The sequence below is a fragment of the Sparus aurata genome, chromosome 3 (genome assembly GCF_900880675.1).
Source record: "Sparus aurata chromosome 3, fSpaAur1.1, whole genome shotgun sequence".
Lineage (NCBI taxonomy): Eukaryota > Metazoa > Chordata > Actinopteri > Spariformes > Sparidae > Sparus > Sparus aurata.
Genome location: NC_044189.1, coordinates 6,158,083 through 6,181,243, shown reverse-complemented (window position 1 = coordinate 6,181,243; position 23,161 = coordinate 6,158,083). Strand labels below are relative to the sequence as shown.

The following is a 23,161-nucleotide window of genomic DNA, read 5'->3' as shown; positions in this document are numbered from 1 at the left end:
CCGCCATTGTTGTGTGACGTCAGACAAGTGCTCCAGCTTCAATTTGTGCCCCCGTGTTCAAGAAAACACTACAGAAGAGCCCTCTTGGATGTCCCCTATGGTGGATAAGACATGAACAAGTGCCCACTCTCCATACATCTGATGTCCTTTTCATTTTTTTGCCACTGCCCCTCACACACGACACCACCACTGCTCTTTTGTGCTCATTTCTCAAAGGACGTCTGTCATTATTTAGAGTTCCGAGCTGTCTGGAGTGCAGCAGCATAATCAAAAAAAGCGTCAAAGAGCTGCTAGCATGGCTGGAGCTCTCAGGCACTGTTTCCATACGGTGGGTTTTTTATAGCGCTAGCATCTTCCGGTCCCAACGAGGAGAGAGCTGCAGCGTGCAGCAGCAGAGAGAAGAAGCACTCCGACGTTTCTCTGAAGCTACTCCGAGCGCTCTTTGTTGAAAATATCAGAACTTTTGAGGAAGGCGCTGGTATCGTCAGTCTTTGTCTGCCAACCAATCAAACCTTAGATTGGGTGGGATTCATCCCCAATCAAGCTGGTAACAAAGACAATAGCTGGTTGTGTATGTCTCTGTTAATTAAAATGTTACAATGCACAGAGACAGAAAGAGCCTTATGTAGGAGTAGATTGACTGAACTCTGAAGTGTCGGTGCTGAGTGTTGGTCGTGTTGTAAGCTTGTAGTTATCTTGTTCTTGGTGGCGTCGTCAACCCTCTGTTAACGCAGCATTAAGTTAGCGACCTACTGTAGCAAGAGTGATCAAATCAAAAGCTCATCAAAAACTCATCAAAACCAGCATGCTACGTTTTGTCTCTTGCACAAACGCTTTATCCCAGCGCCCTGACACGACTTCTCTCCAGGCAAGAAACCCTACATTATAGATACAGGGCCTCAGTCCTGATATCTAATCCATCAAAAAACTACTTTTGAGCGACCTCTGATGTGCTGCTCATTGATATGTCCATACACTGACCCTGTCTGTCAATGCCATCCATCAACACGTCCTCCAGCAGTATATTTTGAAATTTCCTCCATTTACTCTCTAGAGCCGTAGATCATTTTAATCCTGCGCTTAAACAACTTGTTGTGCAACACAGAAATAAAAAAGAAATGCTCCGAAGCACTCATATCGACTGCAGTCTGTCACCAGTGATCAGCTGTGTTTTCAACAAAACGCTGCCTGGGAGCACAGAACCTGATGCTGCAGAGCAGATACATCTGGATTCAGCAGCACTGACTCGTGGAACATATCAGGGTTTTCCTCCTCCCGCTCCAAACATGGATTTATTCAACGTTGTACCCTGAAAGCAGCCAAGTGATGTTTTTATTTATTTCTTTATTTTTCAAATGTTCTACGTTGCTGCATACATTAGCCAAAAATCAATAAAGTCTTCTGGATGTTGTTACATTTTTGGAATTCATGTCTCACCAGCTGCCCAGGTTTGTAAACATCGTCTCTCAGCTTGACACTCTGCGGCTGAATATTTCCAGACATTGTAGGGGAAAACATCTGTTTGGCTCTCTACGTCTCCTCGACTGTTAACAATACATGAATATTCAAGGAACACAGGAATTGGTTTATACTGCAATTATTCTGTTGTGTGTGTTGTTTTGACAACTCATTATTGGCTGCTAGAAGTGTTGACAAAAAGCATTTATTTAAGCTTCAGACTAATGTTGCAAATTTAAGATTGATAGCACCCGCTAAGTGCCTAAAATAGGACAACTAATTAATAAAGAATGCCCTCCAAACCCACTTTTGTTCTGCAAAAACTAAAAGCTGCAAACACATCCGTTTGACTTCTAAACCGAGCTCAGACTTGCCTCTAAACACAGATGCAAAAAGCACCTTGAGGCGTCGCATTTCAACCCTTTATACTGCCGCGTTTAAGTGTACGCTGGCTGATTCAGAGCTACGATTTGAGGGCAAATGTGGGCTCAAAGGCATCCGTCTTTTATATTTTTCTCTCACCTCTGTTATCAACAGCTCAGCAACACAAAGAATTGCAGATGCTGTTCCAATTCGCCCAGGTTCAGCAGCATTTGTTATAATAGTTTCGGTGTATCTGCTGAGTGACACATTTTCAGTGTGTGGAATGGCTCTATACTTGTTTTGTTATCTTTTCCTGTCTCCTTACCACCTCTGGAAGTCATGATATCCCAGTTTAATGAGGATGGTTTCGGAAAAAACACAAAAAAAATATACTAAACAAACACCGGCCTTGATTTGTCATCAGGGCTGCAACCTGAAGTGCACAGCACACTGCTCTAGTAGTCCAAAAGGGATTGTTTTGTCTTGTTTAACCTATATTCTTCCAGGGATTGTTTGCTTTGCACACATCATTTCTTGAGAGCGAGACCCTGTTTTTCGCTCTTACGCGTTTTCTCACCTGGGAACTGCCCAGTGCAACGGCATCTGACTGCTGGCTGCTCACTGGAGCTATCAGGGTCATAATGTTTTAAATAGGAACGCCTGAACGGCAGACGGCGAGGACGAGGAGAGCATTTATTCTTGCGTTCTGTGGCTGGAATCAATGCAGCTGGAATAACACGTATTTCTCAGACGCAGAGCTGCACCAGAGGCAGAAAAAAGTCTCATTAGCTGATTTAAATCACAATAAATCCTGTTAATCCTTAATTCCAAATTAAAATTGAAAGAGTATGAATGGCAGTATTTCATTTAATCAGTCATTAGATTGCGGATGCCAATTGGGAAAGTTTGCTGACGAGGCTATCGAGATGGCTAAAGGTGTAAAAAACACTTGATTTAACTTCTCCTCGTCTGACTGGCATAACCAAGATGGCATTCAACCAAATTCAAGACAGGCAAGCTGCAATTTACATCATGAGGTCATTTCCCCGCACATAAATCTTTAATCAAAACAAACAGCATTCTAAAGTTTAGGGAGGGAATCCCAAGATACGATACAATACGATAAGATACGATACGATCTGATACGAAACAATACGACACGAAACAATACGACACGAAACGATACGACACGATACGACATGATACTATACGATATGACACGATACGACACGATACGATACGATACGATACGATACAATACGATAAGATACGATACGATCTGATACGAAACAATACGACACGAAACAATACGACACGAAACGATACGACACGATACGACATGATACTATACGATATGACACGATACGACATGATACTATACGATACAATACGATAAGATACGATACGATCTGATACGAAACAATACGACACGAAACAATACGATACAAAATATGTTGCAATAAACTGCCAGAAAGCGGAACAGTTCTTGAGTTAAAATGTTTAAAGGAAGGACACAAGCGTGACTCACTATATTCGTACTAGTTTACACCACGGGGAGTTATGAAGGAGAGCCTCTAGTAAAAAAGCATATATTTTCAATAATAAATGAAGCTGATGAGTTAAAACATTCAATATTTTGTCTTTGCACAGTTCAGCGTGTGTTAAAAAGGATATGATGCATGTGACGACACTGGGTTTTTCTTCAGCCCTCTTTCTTTTTTAATCAGTCAGTAACTACAATATTGTCATTTTCCAGAAAAAGCATAATGTGTGCCTTAAAAAAAAAAGGACAAGAATATAATATGCAATCAGGTTATAGCTTGTGGCTAATCTGAATTTCAATTTAGTGGCTAGATGGCTGTTCCCTCATTTTATTGCCCGCCTGTTGCCTCTCTCGTCGGGCTTCGGGAAAGTTAACTTTCCCCGACACAAAAAAAAGAAAAGAGGAAGGTTTTGAGGAGCTTCACTTCACTCCTCCACTTATCCCCTCTGCTGATCCGTGGACTCCAGCCAGTGACCCTCCACTCTGCGGTCCTCTCCTCTAAACCTCTGGACTCTCACCGTCTCTCTTTTCAAATTCAAAACAATGAGCACCATTTTTCACTCGCGGGGCTCAACAACACTTCCAACAGGCCTCCACTCTCCTCCACTCTCCCCCCACCTGCAATTGTATTCCTGTCCTGCTGGCCACACTATGCCCGGTAAGATAAAGTGTAATTTGCTACCATTCATTTTGTATGGTCCCCATCCAACACTATATGATATCATTCACTGCCAAGTGAGTGATTCTTTATTCACACCCCAATAAGTGGTAATAAGATTGGCTGGTGGTGGAGCTGTATCCAATAAGTTATAATACAATTGGCTGTCGGCATTATGTATTCATACTTAAATAAGTTGTGATATCATTGGGGTGCTGGTGGTTCTAGATCCAATAAGTTGTAATATGATTGGCTGCCAGCAGTTGCGGATTCGATAAGGTCTAATGTGATTGGCTCATATGGATTCTATATCCAATAAGGTAGAAATATGACTGCCTTCCAGTGACTTTGAGACACTTAGTTCTCCAGAATCAATCCCAGAGAGCTTGGCACCGCATGCATCTCCAGACAAAAGGCGAGTCGGGGAGCGTTCCAGCAGGTATTTCCCAGTCTGCTCCTGTTCGGTGCCAGCAGAAGCAGTTTAGGAGGCTTAGCCCACATCCAACTGCAAGCCCGCCAGAATATCTCTCTGTGTTTTTTCAGCATTGCAGCCAAGTTCTGCTTCTCCTGTGTGCTCCGCTCTCTGTGAGAGTAGCTTCCAGGGTGGATTTTGTATTGTTGTGTGAAGGTTTACTTGTTAAAAAAAAAGCTACTGGGGGAAATGTTACTGGCCCAGCTGGGGGAACACAAAAGGAATTGTAAAACACTTCTTTTAATGAACCAAACTGGCTGCAACAACTAGGGTAGCAGTGCGGGGATTTCTGGCGCAACTTCACCCACTTCCAAGGTGCACGGAGAGGCGAACAATTCTGAAGAAGTCAAAACTCCAAAACACTTGGACTATGAACTGCATTGTCACACCAGCGCTTTTCAGCTTTTTTCTTCCTCCATCAGAGGTTCGTCCATGAACCTGACAATCTGAGATTTGACCCCTTGTAACAACTGGAGTTCTGTAATCGACCTTATCGTTGAGCGTCTCCACAGTGACTCACATGAGAGTCGAGCAGGTAAAGGAATCCCCAGACCCCCATTCGAGGCAGTCGCACAATAACTACACAGCGTCTCGATGTGTGTCGGCATGTTTCTAGTTCTGTCAGAAATCCAATTCTTTTGATTCGTCCTCTAATTGCACCAGGACCAAATCAATAAAATGTTATGAAATTGCACACCAAAAAAAAACAGGCTCGAACATCTCTCGTTGTTTCATCCTGACACTGAAAAAAATTAAAAAGGGAGAAAGCATCAGATAGATTTGCATTAAACCGAACAGGATAAGACTTCAGCAAATGCACTGCTTCAGTTCAAAATGTGTAATCTGCATTTCGTCCCCTGAGCCTTCCACTACGATAGTAGCTCTTAATGTATGAGCTCGTTATCGTACGAGCACTGATGCTATGGGCCATATACTGCGAGCATGGTGAGGGAATGATTGTAATTCAAATTGGAGCACGAGGTCTCCTCAGCGCGGTTTCGCTGCGAGAGGAAGACACCAGGCGGCTGATTCCTTCTGCAACGGGAGTGCAACCGGGAGGACATGTGGGTGGATGAATAACACCAGCTGTCTCCGATTACAAACAGGATGCGTCAGCTGCTAACAGCAACTAAACATCCACTCACTTTCAAAAATCAAGACAGTGAAGTCACTTTGAGGAATTCTCCACATTACACACTCTGGGGTGTTCTGGCTGTGTTGTTGTGGTGGTCCAGCCCGGTGATATCTGAGGATCAACCCTGTGAAAACTGACCTCGACTGGAAAACAACCAGAAGAGTGAGCATGTTCCATATCGTTGCAGCAGAAAGCCTTCCACTCCATGACTTTGCATGTTCTTGATGATGTGAGGGTCGGGTGATGCGATCTAAAAATCGACGCCACGGTATTTGTTTTGTGTGTGTTTGGCGGAGATGGTATCGTATCACGGTAGTACAGAAAATCAAAGCTTCGCCTCAAAGTTAGACAAGATGTAGGAGGTATCTCTGGAGCATTTATAGAAAAACCAAAAGAATATTAATGGAGGTTAAGTAATGGTGCGTCACTGGTGTTGTACATTAGTACATTTACATACAGCAAGAACAAACCACACAGGAAGAATCACGGTTTCACGTAACATTAAAAACAGAACCAGTTGAGCAAAAACTTGACAAACAGTTCCCCCGCATCCAACCTACAGCTGTGGTTGTTCAATCAGCTTTAAACAAGGCTTAATATTCACACAGTTTCCCCCCGAACGTGAACCGCCCGCCCCGGCGCACCGCCCACCCCGAGATGACGTCATTGTGTTACATTTGGTTTGGTGCAAAACATCCCGACAACATGTGGTGGAGTCGGTCAGCAGTGGGAGGGGAGCAGAGAGGCAGGCGTGTGTTTGTGAGGGAAATAGTCAGAAGTTTTGAGTATTTGAAGGTATTTCTGAAAAATAAAATCACAATCGGCAAAAATACCAAACACTGGAGGACCGATTCTACTGCAGTCTGTCTGTATGAGTCCGCCAGGTGTCTAAAGTATCTCAACACATGCTGATTACATATTAAATTACTTTTAAATCAAGGTTTTTAAAGACTGACTCTGCAGGCTTCCCCTCGCACAATATTCAGACAACAGCGAACCCAAACATCCTCCGTCACTCCTGGGGAAATATTTCTATATGTCATATCTAAATTTCTTTGTATTCTTCTAATCAAAGTTAGCACATGTCAAAAAATAAAGTATGTACATGATTCAAATAAGTTAAGGTGTGCTAATAAATATTTTGCTCATAATTCTACATTTAGAAATCATTTGGATCAAAATGTTTTGTGTTTTTATTCAATAAGATTTGATGAAACGTGTCCGTTTTTTGCATCTGGGATATGATTTAATTACTTTTATCGTTTGTTGGGGTTTATTGACCTTTGAGCTTAGTTTACTATTGATTTTAGGGATATAAATCAAATGAACACACAGAAATGTCATCACCATATCTACTACAGTGTTAAAGGCTGTGCAGAGAATAGAAGCTATCAGGTGTCTACAGTCTTGTACCGAGGGTTATTTCATTAAAGCAGGTTATTATTACATGCTGTAGAACTCCTTCAATCATCCCCCGTCGCTCCCCCACTGCCACCAAGTTTACACAGAAACTAAATCAACATAAAAGAACGAAGATAAGCTGTTGTGTCACCAGGTACATTTATATGCGCAGGAACAGTCCACGGTGAGATTATGTTAATCACCTCCATCTTATCATCACAGTGAGGGTCCTCAAAAAAAGTAATTAATCCAGTCCTTTGGCCAAAACAGACCCGTCTCTAATTAAAGTGAAATTCAAACATGTCACGAAGGTCGCACACAAGTGGTCGGCTCGTTGGTGCGCTTGTGGACGCAGACGACAACAAAATGACAAGTTCCCGTGGTAAAGGTCAACGTCTGATGAGCATCTATTAAACGGCGTTCGTGCTGAGCCCCTCATCAGGACAACGTAACGTACAACACAATGTTGTGTAAGCAAGCCAACGAGGTCAACAGCAAAAAGGGACTCTCGCTCGTTACCTGCAGAGCTCACCGCTCCAAATCACTCTCGCACTAAACACACCAGCAAACACACTTCCTCCAGTCATTATAGGAGCCATATAGCAAGTGACCCTACATATACATTTACATAATATGTATAGTAAATCCATTCTAAATGCAATTCATCCACAACCATAAACAGCTGATGGCAGACCATCATTCATTTAGATGCATGTAGAAACCTGGGTGAGATATCGTGTTAACAATCATTTCACTAGCAAGGACCACACAGTCAACGAGATGCGTTTAAATGATTTATTAATAATGAAAAGAAAACAAAACGTCGAAGATCTTGGTTCTTTTGAGTTCTTCGAGTGCGTTGTGGGGATTCTTGTAGAGAATCCGCCGCCGCACCCGGGCAGCGACGGACCCCCTCATGGATCTACGAAGGAGAGGAAGGAAAGAAGAAACAGGGAGAGAGAAATGGGGTGGAGGGGGGCGGCGCAGAATACGAGAGCGAAGCAGAGGAGAGGGTCAGGTGGTTATTTATAGGAATGCGGAAGATGGCGCTGTTGAGGTGTGGTCCTGCTCCTGAAACTTCGCCAATTAAGCTTCAATCCATTCGTTTATTCAGGGTCCGTTCACATAGAACCTGCTTTAATGGGGCATTTTCCCAGTTAGTGCGATTAGTTTGGGGGACCGCTTGAGAAGGAGGATCCCTCTTTTCAAACAGACTGTGGTGCTGTTCATTTATGGTGTGAAAGCAAGTGGACTAAGAACAGGATTTTAAAATCTGCTGTGTTATTTTCCTGATTAAAAGCCTTTAACGCTGCTGTGCTGCGTCCAACTCCAACCCTCTCCATCTCTACCTGTTCAGGTAATCTTAAAATGAGGCTGACTTGCAGCCTAAAGTCTTATTTCTGCTCCCTTCACATATAAAAATAGATATTCACAGGATATAACTATCACTTCCCACATGCGTCCTTCACATTGGCATGCATGTCAAACCAAACAACCACTGGAGGGCGCCGCTCTGAGTCAAATTATTCTCACATGGATCTCCACTTTTCCTTCAACAACTCGTTTAACCTTTCCTCAAAAAGTTCCACCCTTTTTAAAACTCCTTCCTCTTGTCCTGTGGTTGTGCCTCGCTTAAACTATTAGCTTCCACTGTTCACATCACAGCAACACATGAACAGTGTGTCTATACACTACAGAGGCTGATGCTTTACATGCAGCACCACATCTTTATTTACATCTCTCTCACCCGATTTCATTGTTGAATCAACCTGAGAAATACTCGTCAAAAGCTTTAAAATTGCTTCTTCTTACTCTTTGGGTCCGATGGGAACCTCTTTTATAAGAAGAAGCAATAAGCTGATGGCTTGGGAGATGCTGACGCAGCAGAACAGCTTTGGAAAGTCAGTTTTGAAGCATCGTCCTCTTTTGCAGAGCAGTTAAAACACTGTTGAACTTTGGCTTTTGGCACAGACACATGACCTCTCTACTCACCAAGCATGATGAGGGTGGTCGTCCCTTGTTCGTTTCCGGAAGGGTAGGTGGCGTACTCGCAGGTGTAGCGGCCGGCGTCGGACATCCTTAGGTTAGAAATCCTAATGGACGGGTTCTCCAGACTGTTCTGGAGGAAGACAACTCGGTCCTTGAAGGACAAGTTGGGGAAACTCTGTCCATAGGTTGGGTGGTACACGGCGATGTTGTCCCTCTGACCATCGATGGGTTCCCATATCCAAGACACCTGGAGAGACAGTTGAACCAGAGGTCACGGTCTGTTGCTAGGCACCAAAACACAACTTTTCAAATATGAGTTTCACAAAACATTTCTGGAGCGTCACAGAACGAATCAGCATTGCAGCATTCTCCTAAACAACTGAGGAAGACGGGGACGTGTTTCAAAACAGAACATATTTACACCCTTTTTTTTAAAACCCAAAATTGTCGCTCTAGCTGACAGGCTAACAACATTAGCATGCACTCCATCTGGAGTGGGTGCACGAGCTCCGCTGTGCAGGGTGGGTGCAGATTTTGTCTCTCTCTCAATTTGTGATCTTGGGGTTTCAGCAGACTTCGGTTACGCTGAACAAGCCGTACGAAGCAATTTCATGATTACTTTAAATTTGTTACTTTCGTTTAAAAGAAGACCCGAGTTTCTTCAGTTGTTCAGGAGAAAGCTGCGACGCTGCTTTTGCTGCGAGGCTCCAGAAATGTTTAGCGGACTACGAAACTCTCCGTCGCTGTCAGAACACCAGCGTGATCCGTCTTCTTTCTCCTCATCGTTGATGAACAGAGTGTTAATACATTGCTGCCAAATGACATTTAAAAATCATGTTGGCATAATTTCTATCATCACTCAGAACAAGAGCTGATGTCTGCGCTGTTCCGTCTTCACCGACACCTGCAATAATTTCACTTTTAGGAGCAAAATGTTAAACTCAATTAAAGCTGTCTGATTAAGGAGCTGAGGATTTATTGCACGATTGAATTTGTGGCCTTTCACACTCTCACAATGTATCAGAAAAGCCTCTCACAGGGTTCTCTTCTTAAGATTCCCGATCTGTGAAAGTTTATTGATATCTGCTATGGTTTTATGAGACTCTACCGCAAGGGACACTCCTGTGATGTTATTGCAAATTGATTTTTCCTTTCTCCTCAGTTTTCAAAGTGACAGTGTTAAATACAAACTGCCGGCTTAAAGTGGTAGACGAGGAAGGAGAGGGAATAAAGTCCATCAATACACATTTAGCAAACATCTATTAAATGTATGACGTCTGGAGGAAAGGGAGCGAGAGAGCAGACGGGGTTGAAGGTTGCAGAGAGGAAGACAGATTGTGACCCAGACGTCAGCGCAAATTAGCGGATGGTGCTCCCTCGTTAGCTGGAAATTGGAGAGAAACTATGACGGAGGGCAATTTATCCCGTCTGCAGTACCAGTTTTCATATTTGAACAAATTGCCTATCGATTCCACACACGGCTCAGAGGGAGGACACGTCAGATCTGGATCAAACTGAACCAGCAAACGACTCGTAGCACTTAGCTTTAGCCTACATGGTGTGTGATGCATCAGAGCAGCCCGGGTGTGTCAGATGAGCTCCCATCCGGGGCTTGATAGAACAAATTGACGTCAGAATAGTCAAAAAGTTTGTATTTTTTGTGTTTTGTGTGTGCGCTCGGATCTCCGTCGGGTAAGATCAGGTAGAAAAGGAAATGAGCTGTGAGTCGACGTCAGACAGCTGAGTGTGGTCAGGGGGCACTGCCACTGCTATGTCTGTGCTAAGCTAGGCTAAACTCAGGATGAATGCACATCTAAAACACTGATATTGATAATCACTTCAAAATCTTCTTGGAACGTCGGCCTAACTCTCCTGAAAAAGGTCACCGCACCGACATACGTATCGCTGTTCGGTACATAACTCTCACATGTGAATCAACCACTGCTGGAAAGACGGTATCTCACTAAAGCTGGGTGTCTGTGCAGTCAATACCTGAATGGATTATAGATACATTATCAAGACAATCATCTGACGATGCAGCAGGACATCTGTCTGGCTGAAGCATATAGAAAAATATTGATATTTGGCCCCAGTGAATCAGTAATTGTACCGCAAGTGATAGAGTCTATCGCCAGATCGATATTTTGTCCCATCCCTCCAAGCAATCAGCGGTTAGCTTCTCTTCTGTGCAGATGAAGCCAGTTTAATGAGAGGGCGAGTTCCCCCCCCCCCGACGGCACGCTGCAGGGTCGCCGCCGCTGCGTCCTGGGCACAATGACCGTGATTGGTTTAAAGACGTACAATCAAGCCAGAGAGTTTGTTTCTGCTAAACCAGAATGTGAACAGCTGCAGCCAGGCCTCTGGTCCAGGTCTGGTTATGGAAGACTAGTATTTTGTGATCTCTTCTGTGGACGTTTAGGTCACATGCTCCCTGTACATCTTGATATATTTGTTGAGTTTGATCCCATCGCACTTCGTCACATTTAGCTTGAATCGATACACCAACTCTTCCACCTCAGCCAAGCGTAAAAGCTTAAAATCAGGCAGAGAGAAATGCACTTACTTAATGTTTTCTGTTTCTAAAACGCACACAAACACTGTGCAGTTTAATACGTTTGCGCCTACACATGAAAAATGTCATGTGGGAGAGATTGAGCTTCTTGACCTCGGAGCACGCCAGTCGTCTCCTTCCCGTGAAATCGCTCCATTAGGCTTAACTACCACGTCAACTGCTTTGACATTTTGAGCTTCGCGATTGTTGCCTTCGGTCGTTCCCACCTGTGTGAGTTTGGTGCGGCCTCCTCCGTCGATGAACTGGCAGCGGAGGTCGACGGACTCCGTGGGATACGCCTCCAGCTCCTCTTCCACTCGCACTTTCTGAGCCCCGATACCTGCAGGAAGGCGAGAAGGAGACAAAGAAAGAGAGAGAGAGAGAGATTAGACATCATCATCCGCTGAGACAATATTGTCTGAATAATTCAACGTGTTTGTTTGCGTCTGAACTCAATGAGAAACTTGAACAAACAGAGACTAATGGGGAGACGATTGAGAGGAAGAGACAGCGAGAACAATGAAGCATCAGAAGCGTCTCGTTATGATTCTGTTGCTCAAGCGAAATGTCTGTGATCAATGTTTGTCTCTCCCACTCATCTTGTTTCTGTCAGACGGGAAGATCAACCCTCTTAATGTCTTCAAGGCCATTCGAAACACGGTTGTAGACACAACTGACGGAAGACGAGGGAGAACGACAACGAGGGGGGATTTTAAAAAAAGAGAGGATTTCATTCAATAGAAAGAAAAAAAAAAAAACGGAATCATGAGCCTTTGATGACAAGCCTCAGGCGGAGCCTTCGCCAACTTCCTTCAGCGAGGCCTCGTCCTCATTACGGTAAAAGCTTGTCTACCAGGAGGCATCGCTAGGGGGCGAGCCTTCAGGAGCGCCACGGCAGCTCCGGCGCCGCCTCTCTAATCTGATTCAAATTCAGTTGCAGACACCTGTTCCTCCTCGCCTGAGCATGAATAACACGGTTGAGAGAAGCCCGGCCGGTCAGCATGGGTTCACCGACAACAGGCCAGGAGAGCTGCCCCCCTCCGCTCCAATCTAAACAGAGATTAAAGGAGGACGGTTAAAGCCGAGCGGCACCCGCTGACCCGCAGGCTGTTTCAGAATACAGAGTTTAAATTGGACAAGTGGAACGACTTCTCTTGACTCCCTCATTCTGCGATCTGCTGTGTGCAGCACGGGCACAAATCACGCGTCGCAAGGTGCTTTTGAACTTGAAAAAAATGTCAGTGCGGTTGTGATACCTTGTTTTTTTTTAAACTCAAAAAGGAATCAGTGTTGGTGCCAATTCTGTCAGGTCTCTGCCTTCAAACACACTCCGCGGGAGAGCTCGGCTTCCTCTGAATCTCAGATGGATTGCACAAATAAAACTGATGTAGCAGAAAATGCATTCGAGGCTTTTCAACTGAAGCCACGACGAGTTTGCATTTGAGGAGCTGCGGGAAACTCTGAGCGGGACGAATCCAGCTAAACAACAGGATTACAAAAGCACACCTGGATACCGTTTGGTAGCAAAGTGCACCGAAGCCTCGCCTGGTTCGTGCGCCGCCCTGTGAAAAATGTGTTCATTAAAAGCACATCAGCGGCAGACGTCAATTGTCCTCGCCTCTTAGCGATGGCTCTTTTTATTTGCATTAGTTGTCAACAAGCAGCACTCAAACCAGTGAGACGGATTGCCGCGGTTGTGCCTTATTAGGGAGTTATCTATACAGAGGCGGCAATTACAGCATTGCATTTGCCGTATTACATTTCTTGAAACTAATGAACTTTAATGAACTTGTAATCCTTGTAATCATGAGCCGGAGAAAAGAGAGAGAAAATGACTCAAACAGAACGAGTAAGAAAAACAAAAAAAAAAAAAGAGAGAGAGAGAGAGAGCAGAACTGAGAACTCGTAATCCTTCGTTAATGCAATCCAGTCCGAGTGCAGCAGCAGCAGGAGCGCCGCGACGTGTTCGGCGGCTTCCATCTGAAACCAGACGAAGCTTCCAGTGACATTTTTAGAGTCTGCGATTGTTCGTGCCTTGGATAGAGTCAGCGAGCGACAAAGAGCCCAGTCACCAAATCTCCTGATGCTCACTTTAGTAGCCTCGACATATAATGACTCATTTTTTTTAGCTCTCTCTCTCTCTCTCTGTGGCTCTCATGCTGTGATCCAAACCCCTGCCATGAACCCCCCCGCCGGCCGACCCGGGATCAAATCCTACCAAGGTCTTTTCTCCCCCCTCGACTCCCTGCCCTCTCCCGCCAGCCCCTGCGCCTGCAAAGATAAAATTCTTGCAGGGGAGCCGGCCTCTAACTCTCCACACAAGAAAAAGGGGGATAAGCGCTCGCTAACCACTCGCAACCCCCCCGAGTGGTTCCAGAGAGAAAGCCTCTTAGTGTGTGAGGGATTGATTAGGACAATATGTTACACGCCACAGCATGGAGGTGAACGGGCAGGCCGGGGTTTAGCCTGGAAATCAGCTGTAAAACACAGTTACACTAACAAAGAGGCCAACGTGTGTGTTTGTATGGTGTATGTCTGTGTGTGTGTCTCTGTGTGTGTGTGTGTGTGTGTGCGTGTGTGTGTGTGTGTGTGTGTGCTGCCGGGGGTTTGTTGGGTTGTTTGGGATTTAGGGCGCGCATGCTTCCACGTGTCCGCTGATGTGTGCCGGAATGGATTCTGTGCGCAAAAAAGCATATGTATGCTTAACGTCCTTTGTGTGTGTGTGTGTGTGTGTGTGTGTGTGTGCGTGTGATTTACTGTACATCTGAGCGCATGTTTGCATAAATCAGAGCATCTAGCTGTGCAGTAACTGCATATGAGACCGACTCAGTCATTGAACCACAGTCGCTGCCCTGAGGACCACAATGGGCTGTCAAACCAGTTAACCATTCCTACTGTAAGACGGATTCACATGCACGCACACGCACACACACACGCACGACAAACATGCACACACACGCCAAACACGCAAACGCAGATTGCTGCCTGTCAGACGAGTTTTTCCACAGCTTGAATCCACAAGAATAGCAGCGTTGAACCGAGAGTTCATCTCCTTCTCTGTTATTTGCTTCTCCTCCCATCACATTCCGCTACTTCTCTCTCTTTTTTTTCTTTCCCCCATGCACAAACAGGCGGATTAATTTCCCCTAATTAAACACATCAACACACAACTCCCACTATTCATAAAGAAGCTTAAATACAAACACACACACACACACACACACACACCAGACGCTCTCACCAAAGCTATGAATCTAATAAACCTCTGGGTTATTCACAGTGGTCAATGAAAAGTCTTCTGGGGGAAAAAAATAATAAAAGCAGAGAGAGAGAGAGAGAGAAAAAGAAGAGGATGGTGGAGGAAGAAGATGTGGTCGTCAAAAGACTAAAAGAGCTCAAGACTGAAAGGCGTCAGGAAGACATGTGAAAGGAGCCCCGAGAAAGAGAGGGAGACGAAGATGGAAGAGAAATAAATGCAACAGAATAAGAGAGTGACACAAAGAAACTCAGGAAGGAGGTTTCAGAAAGTAAAGCGACTAAAGGAACGACTAAAGCAAAGAGAGAGAGACTGAAGGCGACGGAGCTGTTGGGTGAAACTGGAGGAGGGAAGGAAGAGGAAACCAGAGAGAGGCGAGAAGAATGAAAAGGAGGGCACGGAGAAGGGGAAATTTCAAAATGGCCAAAATGAAAGAGATACGAGGAGAGAGAAGTTCGAACACTGAGCGAGTGAAAGGAAAGGGAGCAGAGAGCACGAGATATCACATCAGAAATGATTCATTTCCTCAGAGCCCGACTCCAAAAGAGACCCGCCGGGGCCGAGCTGAATGGCTCAGAGGAGACGAGACGAGTTTCACTTCTTACGCTTCTCACGGCCCGCCCTGCTCGCCAAAGACATCGACACTTGTGGGCCATTTCGCCGGGTCAAGCGTCAGAGCGAACACTGCGGGGCTGTTAAACTTTATCAGTTGGTATTTACACTGGAGAGGAATCAGTAATTCATACTTCACTTGAGCTTTGGGGAGTTTGAATGCAATCTTTTTTGAAGTTACTTGGGAGCGGACTGTCAATCCAGGCCTCTAGACCATCGCCATCTTGGTTTTATGGAGCCAGAAGTGACACAATCTGGGGGAGGGCGGAGGAGATACTGATATACAGATCTAGCAGCGACATGTCCACAATTTACTTAATGAACGTTTTGCTGCAGTGAAGCAAACTTGAAACAGAAACGTGCTTACTGAGGTCATAAACAAGCGAGAAACAGGGGTTGTTTCTCATACACTTACATGCAAAACAGGTTCTTTCTGAAAACGGTGCAGTCGCCCCCTGCTGGCCAATTTAAAAGTCCTGTGAATTTAAAGCGTTTTTGCATTAGCTTAACTTCTCAGACCCCCGAAAGCTCCGTCCATATTTCAAACGGTCGACGTTCCAGATGGAGGCAAATAAAATGTAATATTTCCTGATGTGCAAAAGCCTCGGCAGCGCGCCGAGACTTTTGCACATCAGGAAATATTGCATTTTAAGAAACCCTGAAACTACAACCACAGTTCAATAAAGAGACAATATTAACGCCTATTTTTTTCACCCTGCCTCTCAATCCGAGTCCAGTTGTGTTCCATCCCTCACTTTTATTGAAGCGCACACTTTTTTTAAAAACGCAATTATCGGAGGCAAACTTCCTGCCCTCGGATCACTCGAAGCGTTTCACACACAACACTCGACCATCAGGGAAAAATGGTGTCAGTGCGCCATTACGACCCTTATCTCTCCGGCGCTTTCCATTATTCGCTCGCGACCCCGGCGATCGCGCAATTTGCAGCTCGTTCGCCGGCTGCACTCAGCGGAAGTCGCCGCGGATCGGAGCTCCGGCTAAACGCAAATGGAGAGTCAAAAAGTGTGTGTGGGGGGGGGGGGGGGGAGCGGCGGCGGTTAAATGAATGGCTCCACCCTGCTCGGCCTCCCAATGCACCAGAGAGATGAATCACAGCTAATTGACATTTAGAGGCTTGTGGCATTTGCCTGTTTATGTGCAGCTTCCCGGTGTAGACAGGCACGAGGAATGCGCTGATGAGGGTGCACACTCATCCACATTAACATCCAAATCACATGCTCATGGAGGGCAGTGAACCACAGCTGTTTTGTTTTGCCGTTTTTTTTTTCTTTTCTTTTTGTCATCCCGTTATAATGTCAGTGATGTCAGCTTTTATCCGTGTGATTGCCAGCCGCTGTCAAACACTCAAACGCAAAGACTCGGCGGAGCCTCGTGGAGAATCATCATGTCAACATTTTCCCTGCTTTCGCGGCGTGATTATCGAGCCGAGGCAAATGATTTCAACTCGCATCATTAATTTAAGTACGTGAAAAGGTACAGTATCCCACATGCGTAGAAGTGTTTGTCTTTATTATATGTGTTGTTGAAGGCGACGGGAGGTTATTTACATCCAGCGCAAATCGCAGGTGCTTTCCAGAAAAGTCAAATGAGTATCTTGAGGGTTTCTCACTAATGTGTAAGTGACGCCGGGCCCGGCTTCACACCAGTCTCGAAAACAAGTGTTGATTGCTCGTTTGACGCGGGAAGCGCGTTTGTTTTCGTTGTTTGTGGCCAAAAAAAGCACAGCACACTGACTAACAATGAGGATTCAGGCCTGTTATACTGTAAACACCTGCAGTAGCTCTCCACTTCACTGCTTCACATCATCAACACACCAAGCACACAGGATGATCCACCAAAGATTGAAGCGTTATTTCAAATTGTGACATCTGTGGCAGAGGAAGTACTCGACTTGAGTAAAGCTACTAAAAATACTAAAAGTGTTACTCAATATGCAGATATGCAAACAAAATCAGGAGAAAGTATTAAAAGTAAAAAGTACTGAACGCAGAAATTTCCCCTGTGACCGTCACTAATAAACACATCAGTAGATCATAATTACTTATTTGACAGTAGCCACTGATTATGTTGGATTATTGATGAACCTTGCTGATTAAAAATATTGGAAAATAGTAAGAATAACCCAGAGCCCAATGTGACACCACAGCGTCTGAAGCTAAGCATAAATGTAGTGGCGTAAAAAAAGGACAATTTAAAATAATAAGTCCAAGTACTGCAAATTTCTCCAAGACAGTCCTCGACTAATGACCTTAATATCCAGCTCACACTCTGGAGCTTCCACATAAGAAACTCTTTCCTTCGAGTGAAAGAGTGAAACAGAACCCGTCTCGGCAGCAGAACCTGCAGGTACGGCGGGTCGACTGTGTGATGGCGTCACTTGACGTCCTCCCCGTCCTCCACGCTGAGGTGAGACACCATCTTTATTGGAAAGGCGTCCGTCGAGAGCGTTGAGGCAGACGTTAAGTTTAAGGCCGCGACTGCTAACAAGGAATGACGAGGTTTAAAAGACTCGTGTAGTAAAAAAAAAAACGTAATTGCAGTCGCTTGGCATCGTGTAGCTCGTGGCTTTGTTTTATTTCTGTGTGAAGAAATCCAACGCGGTGCAACGAATCTCCAGCGACAGATATCAATCCAAACGACTCAGACTGCAGAGATGAGTTTCAGAACAAAGTGTGAGTCAAGATGAACACAGGCAACGACATCCTTTATGTTAGTTTGAAGATTTTAGGTGAACTGAAAAACGATGCAGGTATTCCTCGGATAGTTTGTTTCCCCGGATCTCTTGTTGCTGAGCATTAAACGTGCCACTGATTACATGTTGTAGGCGGACAGACACGAGCTGTGAACACAACACTGACACCATGTCTCCTTTTTCTGTCTCTTTATGTTTTTTTGTTACGATCCCCAGGAGGACCAGCGTAACAATGAGCTTTACGCTGGTCCAACCAACCAGCTCATTTTATAGAATAGACAAATCAAAGCTACCGTGTCAGTTTAGAGTCGTCTGTTTACACATCCAGCAGAACGATGGATTAAATTCTGATATTAACTCATTTAATTCTATGTATCAGCCTATTTAGCTTCTAAATGTACCACAGTGATCGCCAGTTAGTCGCTCGCTTTGTCTGTCTGATAGCTTAAATTGGTTTATTAGAAATAAATGTCACAAATGTTTAGAAAATCAGCTGAAACAACGCTAAGGAGTACTCGTTTCCATCCGCTGTCGTTATGTGACTATTGGGAGTTGGCTTAATTGAGTTAAGCACAAGGAAGCGTGAGTCCTCCACCATTAAATCACTGTAGAAGAAGAGAGCGCCTCAAGATGATGCAACTCAAAGGACTTGATGGAAATATGACGTTTCTGTTTGTTTCTGGTATTAATGGAAGGATGGTGACACCCGATCGAAGTGGATTAATTGTCTTAATCTTCCACTATTTTACATATCGTCAGTGGAGCAAAGCTGCAGGTGAGATGAAGACGGCTGATCGATCACGTGAGCTGAACGTCGTCAGAACTTAACTGGAAAAAAAGGTATTCCCGTCTCCAAGATACTCACACTAACTCTTTGTGGAAGGTTAAAAAAAACACCTAACGAGAGCGTGAAACTTTAATTTGTCCATTTCAATCAACTTTGCTCCAGCGATACTTCGAAAAGTTGCATAAAAAGACAAGTAGCGAGTGAAAGTGAACAACTGCAGTAAAGGTTCAAGTTGTAAATCCCCCCAAAAATTGCTAAAAGATGCTAAAACGTCATTTAGAACTCAGGGAAAATGCAGCTTGTGGGGAAAACAGCCTCCCCACGAGCAGCCATGTGATCTATTGTCGATATAGTGACAATGATTTCAGACACTAGTGCTTTATTAATCACATTGTCGTTGTTTGTGTTCATGAGTGAGTCACGAGTGTTGACGGGCTACAGTATCTCACATCAACCACTGTGGACACGCGGCAGCCTCATTAATCAGGTCGACACCCGTTACAATCTGCTGCTCGTGACATTCACACATGAAGAAAACAAACAGATGTAATTCTTCAGATGGCAGAGAAAGGACGAGGTGGAGGGAGGCTGGTGTCATCTCTCCCTCGCACACCGGGGGAGCTGAATTAGCGGTAATTGACACGTGACAGCTCCTGATCGCGGCATTTCGGCGGGAACAGGACACTGATCAACAACGTGTCGGAGGGAAAGGAAGGAAGAAATCAGTTGTCGCGAGGACGGCTTCCGTTTCACACCGTTACCGTTTAGCTGGCGAGTCTGAAGGCACCTGGCATCTGCGAGGACCCTTTACCGCAGACATGCTAACACAGCTGAAGTGAATTCCAAAAGGAAGGTCTCCGCCGATTAAAACACTCAAACACAATCACACGTCGCTTCACACGTTGGAGCTCGATCCATCACTGTCTGTATTTTACTGGCACAACATTTAAAGCTGAACATGTTAGAAGTTGGAGGATAACAGACGACGTCTTGGTCGTGTAAACGGATTACAAATGACAAACTTGAGCAGAAAACAAGGATTTAAATCAACAGACATCATCTAAACAAACAGTGATAAGCTCTGATTGAAGACTGGAGTGGATATCGATGTTTGTGCTGCACTGAAACTTCATATACTGAATAAGACATGATCAAATCAAAGAAAATAATCTCTAATCATTACAGATTCTAGATTGTTCAGCTGCTGTCTTCAAAAAACGAGCAAAACAAGACCTCAGCATGGTGGAGAAGGAAAACCGTCCCCCTTATCAAAGTGGTGATTTGAACTGAGTGCAGAAAAAGGACCAAAAAGTTCTCACATTACTGCAGGAACTGCTGTCTTTCCGCACATCGGCAACCCTGAATCACCTCTAATTGGCACTGAAAGCTTCCGGTCTTTGCCTGATTAGATATAGCTCTTACAGCATTAAGTGCACGGTGCCATTCGGAGAGATTTAAATGGAAAATAGGAAAAGTTGGTCACAGCTGGACGCGTCCTCAACAATCTCTGAGAATGTGCAGCTTTGTTGACAAATGCTTTGTGCGATTAGCTCCCTGATGTGATTGAAAAACTGCCTTTTTACAAGCGGGGAGGGATTTATGAATCGTGGCGACGATAAAACAGACCAGCAGGCACGCCCCGAGTGATACTGAAGGTGTCTGAAGTGTATTCACCAACACAGAGGTGACATTTTAGCTCTCTTTGCGTGGTTAGATATCAAGTCAAAACAGAAGAGGGAGGAGAGAGAGAGATTTCAGACTTTGTAAAAAAAAATATCAAATTTGACTCACATCATGCTTCTCGCTTCAAGTCAGAATGAAACATTCATTTCATTTTCAGAGCATTTTGCTCCGTTACCATGTGTTAAGTCCCGAGGTGACAAAACACAGCGAGGGATCACTCAGACAGGCTGATTAATTGGAAGCAAGTTAACGAAAGACATGCGATTATGTGAGGAACAGAGGATTCTGATGGCACTTCACATCTCAGCGTGCTAATAACATGGTAATGGTGGTGTAACAGTTTGATTATGAAGCGGTAATGATAAAGTGTTACAGCAGCAGGACGCGGCATTAAACACAGTATATTCAGTTCTACCTTGAAGCAAAACGTTGGCATCGTTCTGATTTCCAAGAACAGATCTGATTTTTTAAGGTATTGTGCTGATAGTACCCTATAAAACTGTGAAAACAACATGTTATATTACCCCAATAATGTCACCATTTCACTATGTTTTAATCCAAATGTTAAACATTTGAACACTTAACGTTTCATTGTAAGCAGATAATCTCTCATTAAAACACTACATGCTAAACTATTACTAAATGTTTTTACCTTGTTTCTATCTTTAAAAGTGTTTACACAATACTATCTTTTCTTTCCAGCCACCTCATTAACACATTGTAAATACCGAGCCGTTAAGTGGTAATTAAACATCACAACTTCCTTACTCTATTAACAGTTTATTACCCTACTCTGATCATGTTGTTACTGAGCTGAAATGTTAAACGCTACTTGTTATTTCTATGAAAATGTTTGCTGTTGTTGAACAATGAAGTTGAAAAGAACGACATTAAATACTTTGCATAACTTTTGTATGTTTACTTTTTTCATAACAAATGAAAATATCAGCCTAAAGGTCAAAATAATAAGACAGTTGATTAATAAGTCTCATTTCCAACACGTCAAATATTGACCCCGTTGGGTTTTAGGTGCTGTCAGTATTTGACAAGTTGGAACCGAGATTCAAAAATCAACTTTCTCCCAAATTTGACCTCTAACGATTGACTGAAAAGTAGAATATCTTATTATTTAGTTTGTCTGAATGCGTGAAGTATTTTGACTAGTGGTCTCAGATTTCTTTTGACCATACTGTATTTAACTTTTATAAGGATTTTAGAATAACGTTAATGAGCAGCTGACAGCTCAGATAACTGGCATGTTTACACTGTGGGAGGCTGTTCAGGTTCCACCGTGTTGTCAGCTGACAACCCATTAACTCCAGTCACGGTGAATTCATGTTTTTTTTTAATCCTTGGTGGGCTGAGAAAACGATATGACCTGCGGGTTTAGAAAACCTTTCTTTTTTAAAAAAAATCCTTCTGCATTATTTCAAAAATGCAGCAGTGGACGATCGCTCAAGCAGTCTCCCGTTGTTCGTTTGTGAGAGGTTGGGATGAAGCGGAGGCGACTGGCTTGATTAGGGCATTAATGCAATCCTGCAATAGCCGAGTGTGAAGATTATGCAGCCGTGTGTGAGAGAGGCTTACTGTGAGTGTGAGAGCTGACTCACCAGTAATTGGTATTTGACACCGACTGACTTCTTGCTGTATATAGTCATCTTTAATCAAGTTTTTTTTTTTTTGTCCTTTTGATGATAGATGAAGCTCGGATTTCCCACTTACGCGGCGGCACCTCTGCACCATCAAGAGGCTGACAAGGTTCACGATACTCCGCACAAAAGCTATTGTTATCGTAATGAATAGGTGGTGGATATGCAATTTAGTTACACTGTAGAAATTGTAGGGCAGCTCGCGGTGGATAGCTTTCAACTCCCACCTGTTCAGGTATGTCGTCCATGCGTCTCTGATGGAAATAAAAAAAGATCTAGCTAAAAGCAACAGCGGACATTCGGCTCTCTAAGTGTCGGATTTGCTGCTCCTGTTATTTTAACGTGCATTATGTCCCGCGTTGGCGTTAACAGGCAGTTTACGCTACTGTTCCATTTCTTGGTGTCAGGGCCCACACTGCGCCGTGTGATCACAGGGAAATACATTGTTAAAAGGAGCAACTTTGATGTAACACATGCCCACACATCGCTTCACGAGAGAAGCATTTTCAGGCATTTACCAATTTTCAAGGTATGAACGATTTCACGAGTGCTCCAGACGTGTCGAATGAGTCAGGCAGACTCTCCGCAGGGACAAACATTATATCTGCAATTTGACTTTAAAAAAAGATGTTTAAAAGCATCTAACCTTTCTTAAATCTATCTAAAATGTCTGGCACAGTGCTGTTTTAATTTTTCGACTACCGATACGACTACTGAGGGTGCTGAATGTCTTGTATTCTTTGTGTGCTGATTTCTGAAACCTGCATTAAAACAAGAACTTTGTTTTGCATTTTGTTAAGTCGCGTTCTTACGTTATCCCAAATGTTTCCAACAATGTTCAAGCCGGGAGGAATCCAGAAGTTTACTCAAGTTAACCACGGCGGCCGCTAC

The 23,161-nt window shown here is 44.1% G+C and overlaps 1 protein-coding gene across 2 annotated transcripts in view; it reads right to left on the bottom strand.

Annotated features, from left to right (window-relative positions):
• pvrl2l (PVR cell adhesion molecule related 2 like) overlaps positions 1-23,161 on the bottom strand; it is a 322,935-nt gene that overhangs the window by 178,190 nt on the left and 121,584 nt on the right. For both annotated transcript variants that reach the window (XM_030411868.1, XM_030411869.1), the window contains exons 2-3: positions 11,798-11,910; positions 9,023-9,266 (exon numbers count right to left, since the gene is read on the bottom strand). In XM_030411868.1, coding sequence (XP_030267728.1) covers positions 9,023-9,266; positions 11,798-11,910 — 357 coding nt within the window. The remainder of the gene's footprint in view (positions 1-9,022; positions 9,267-11,797; positions 11,911-23,161) is intronic.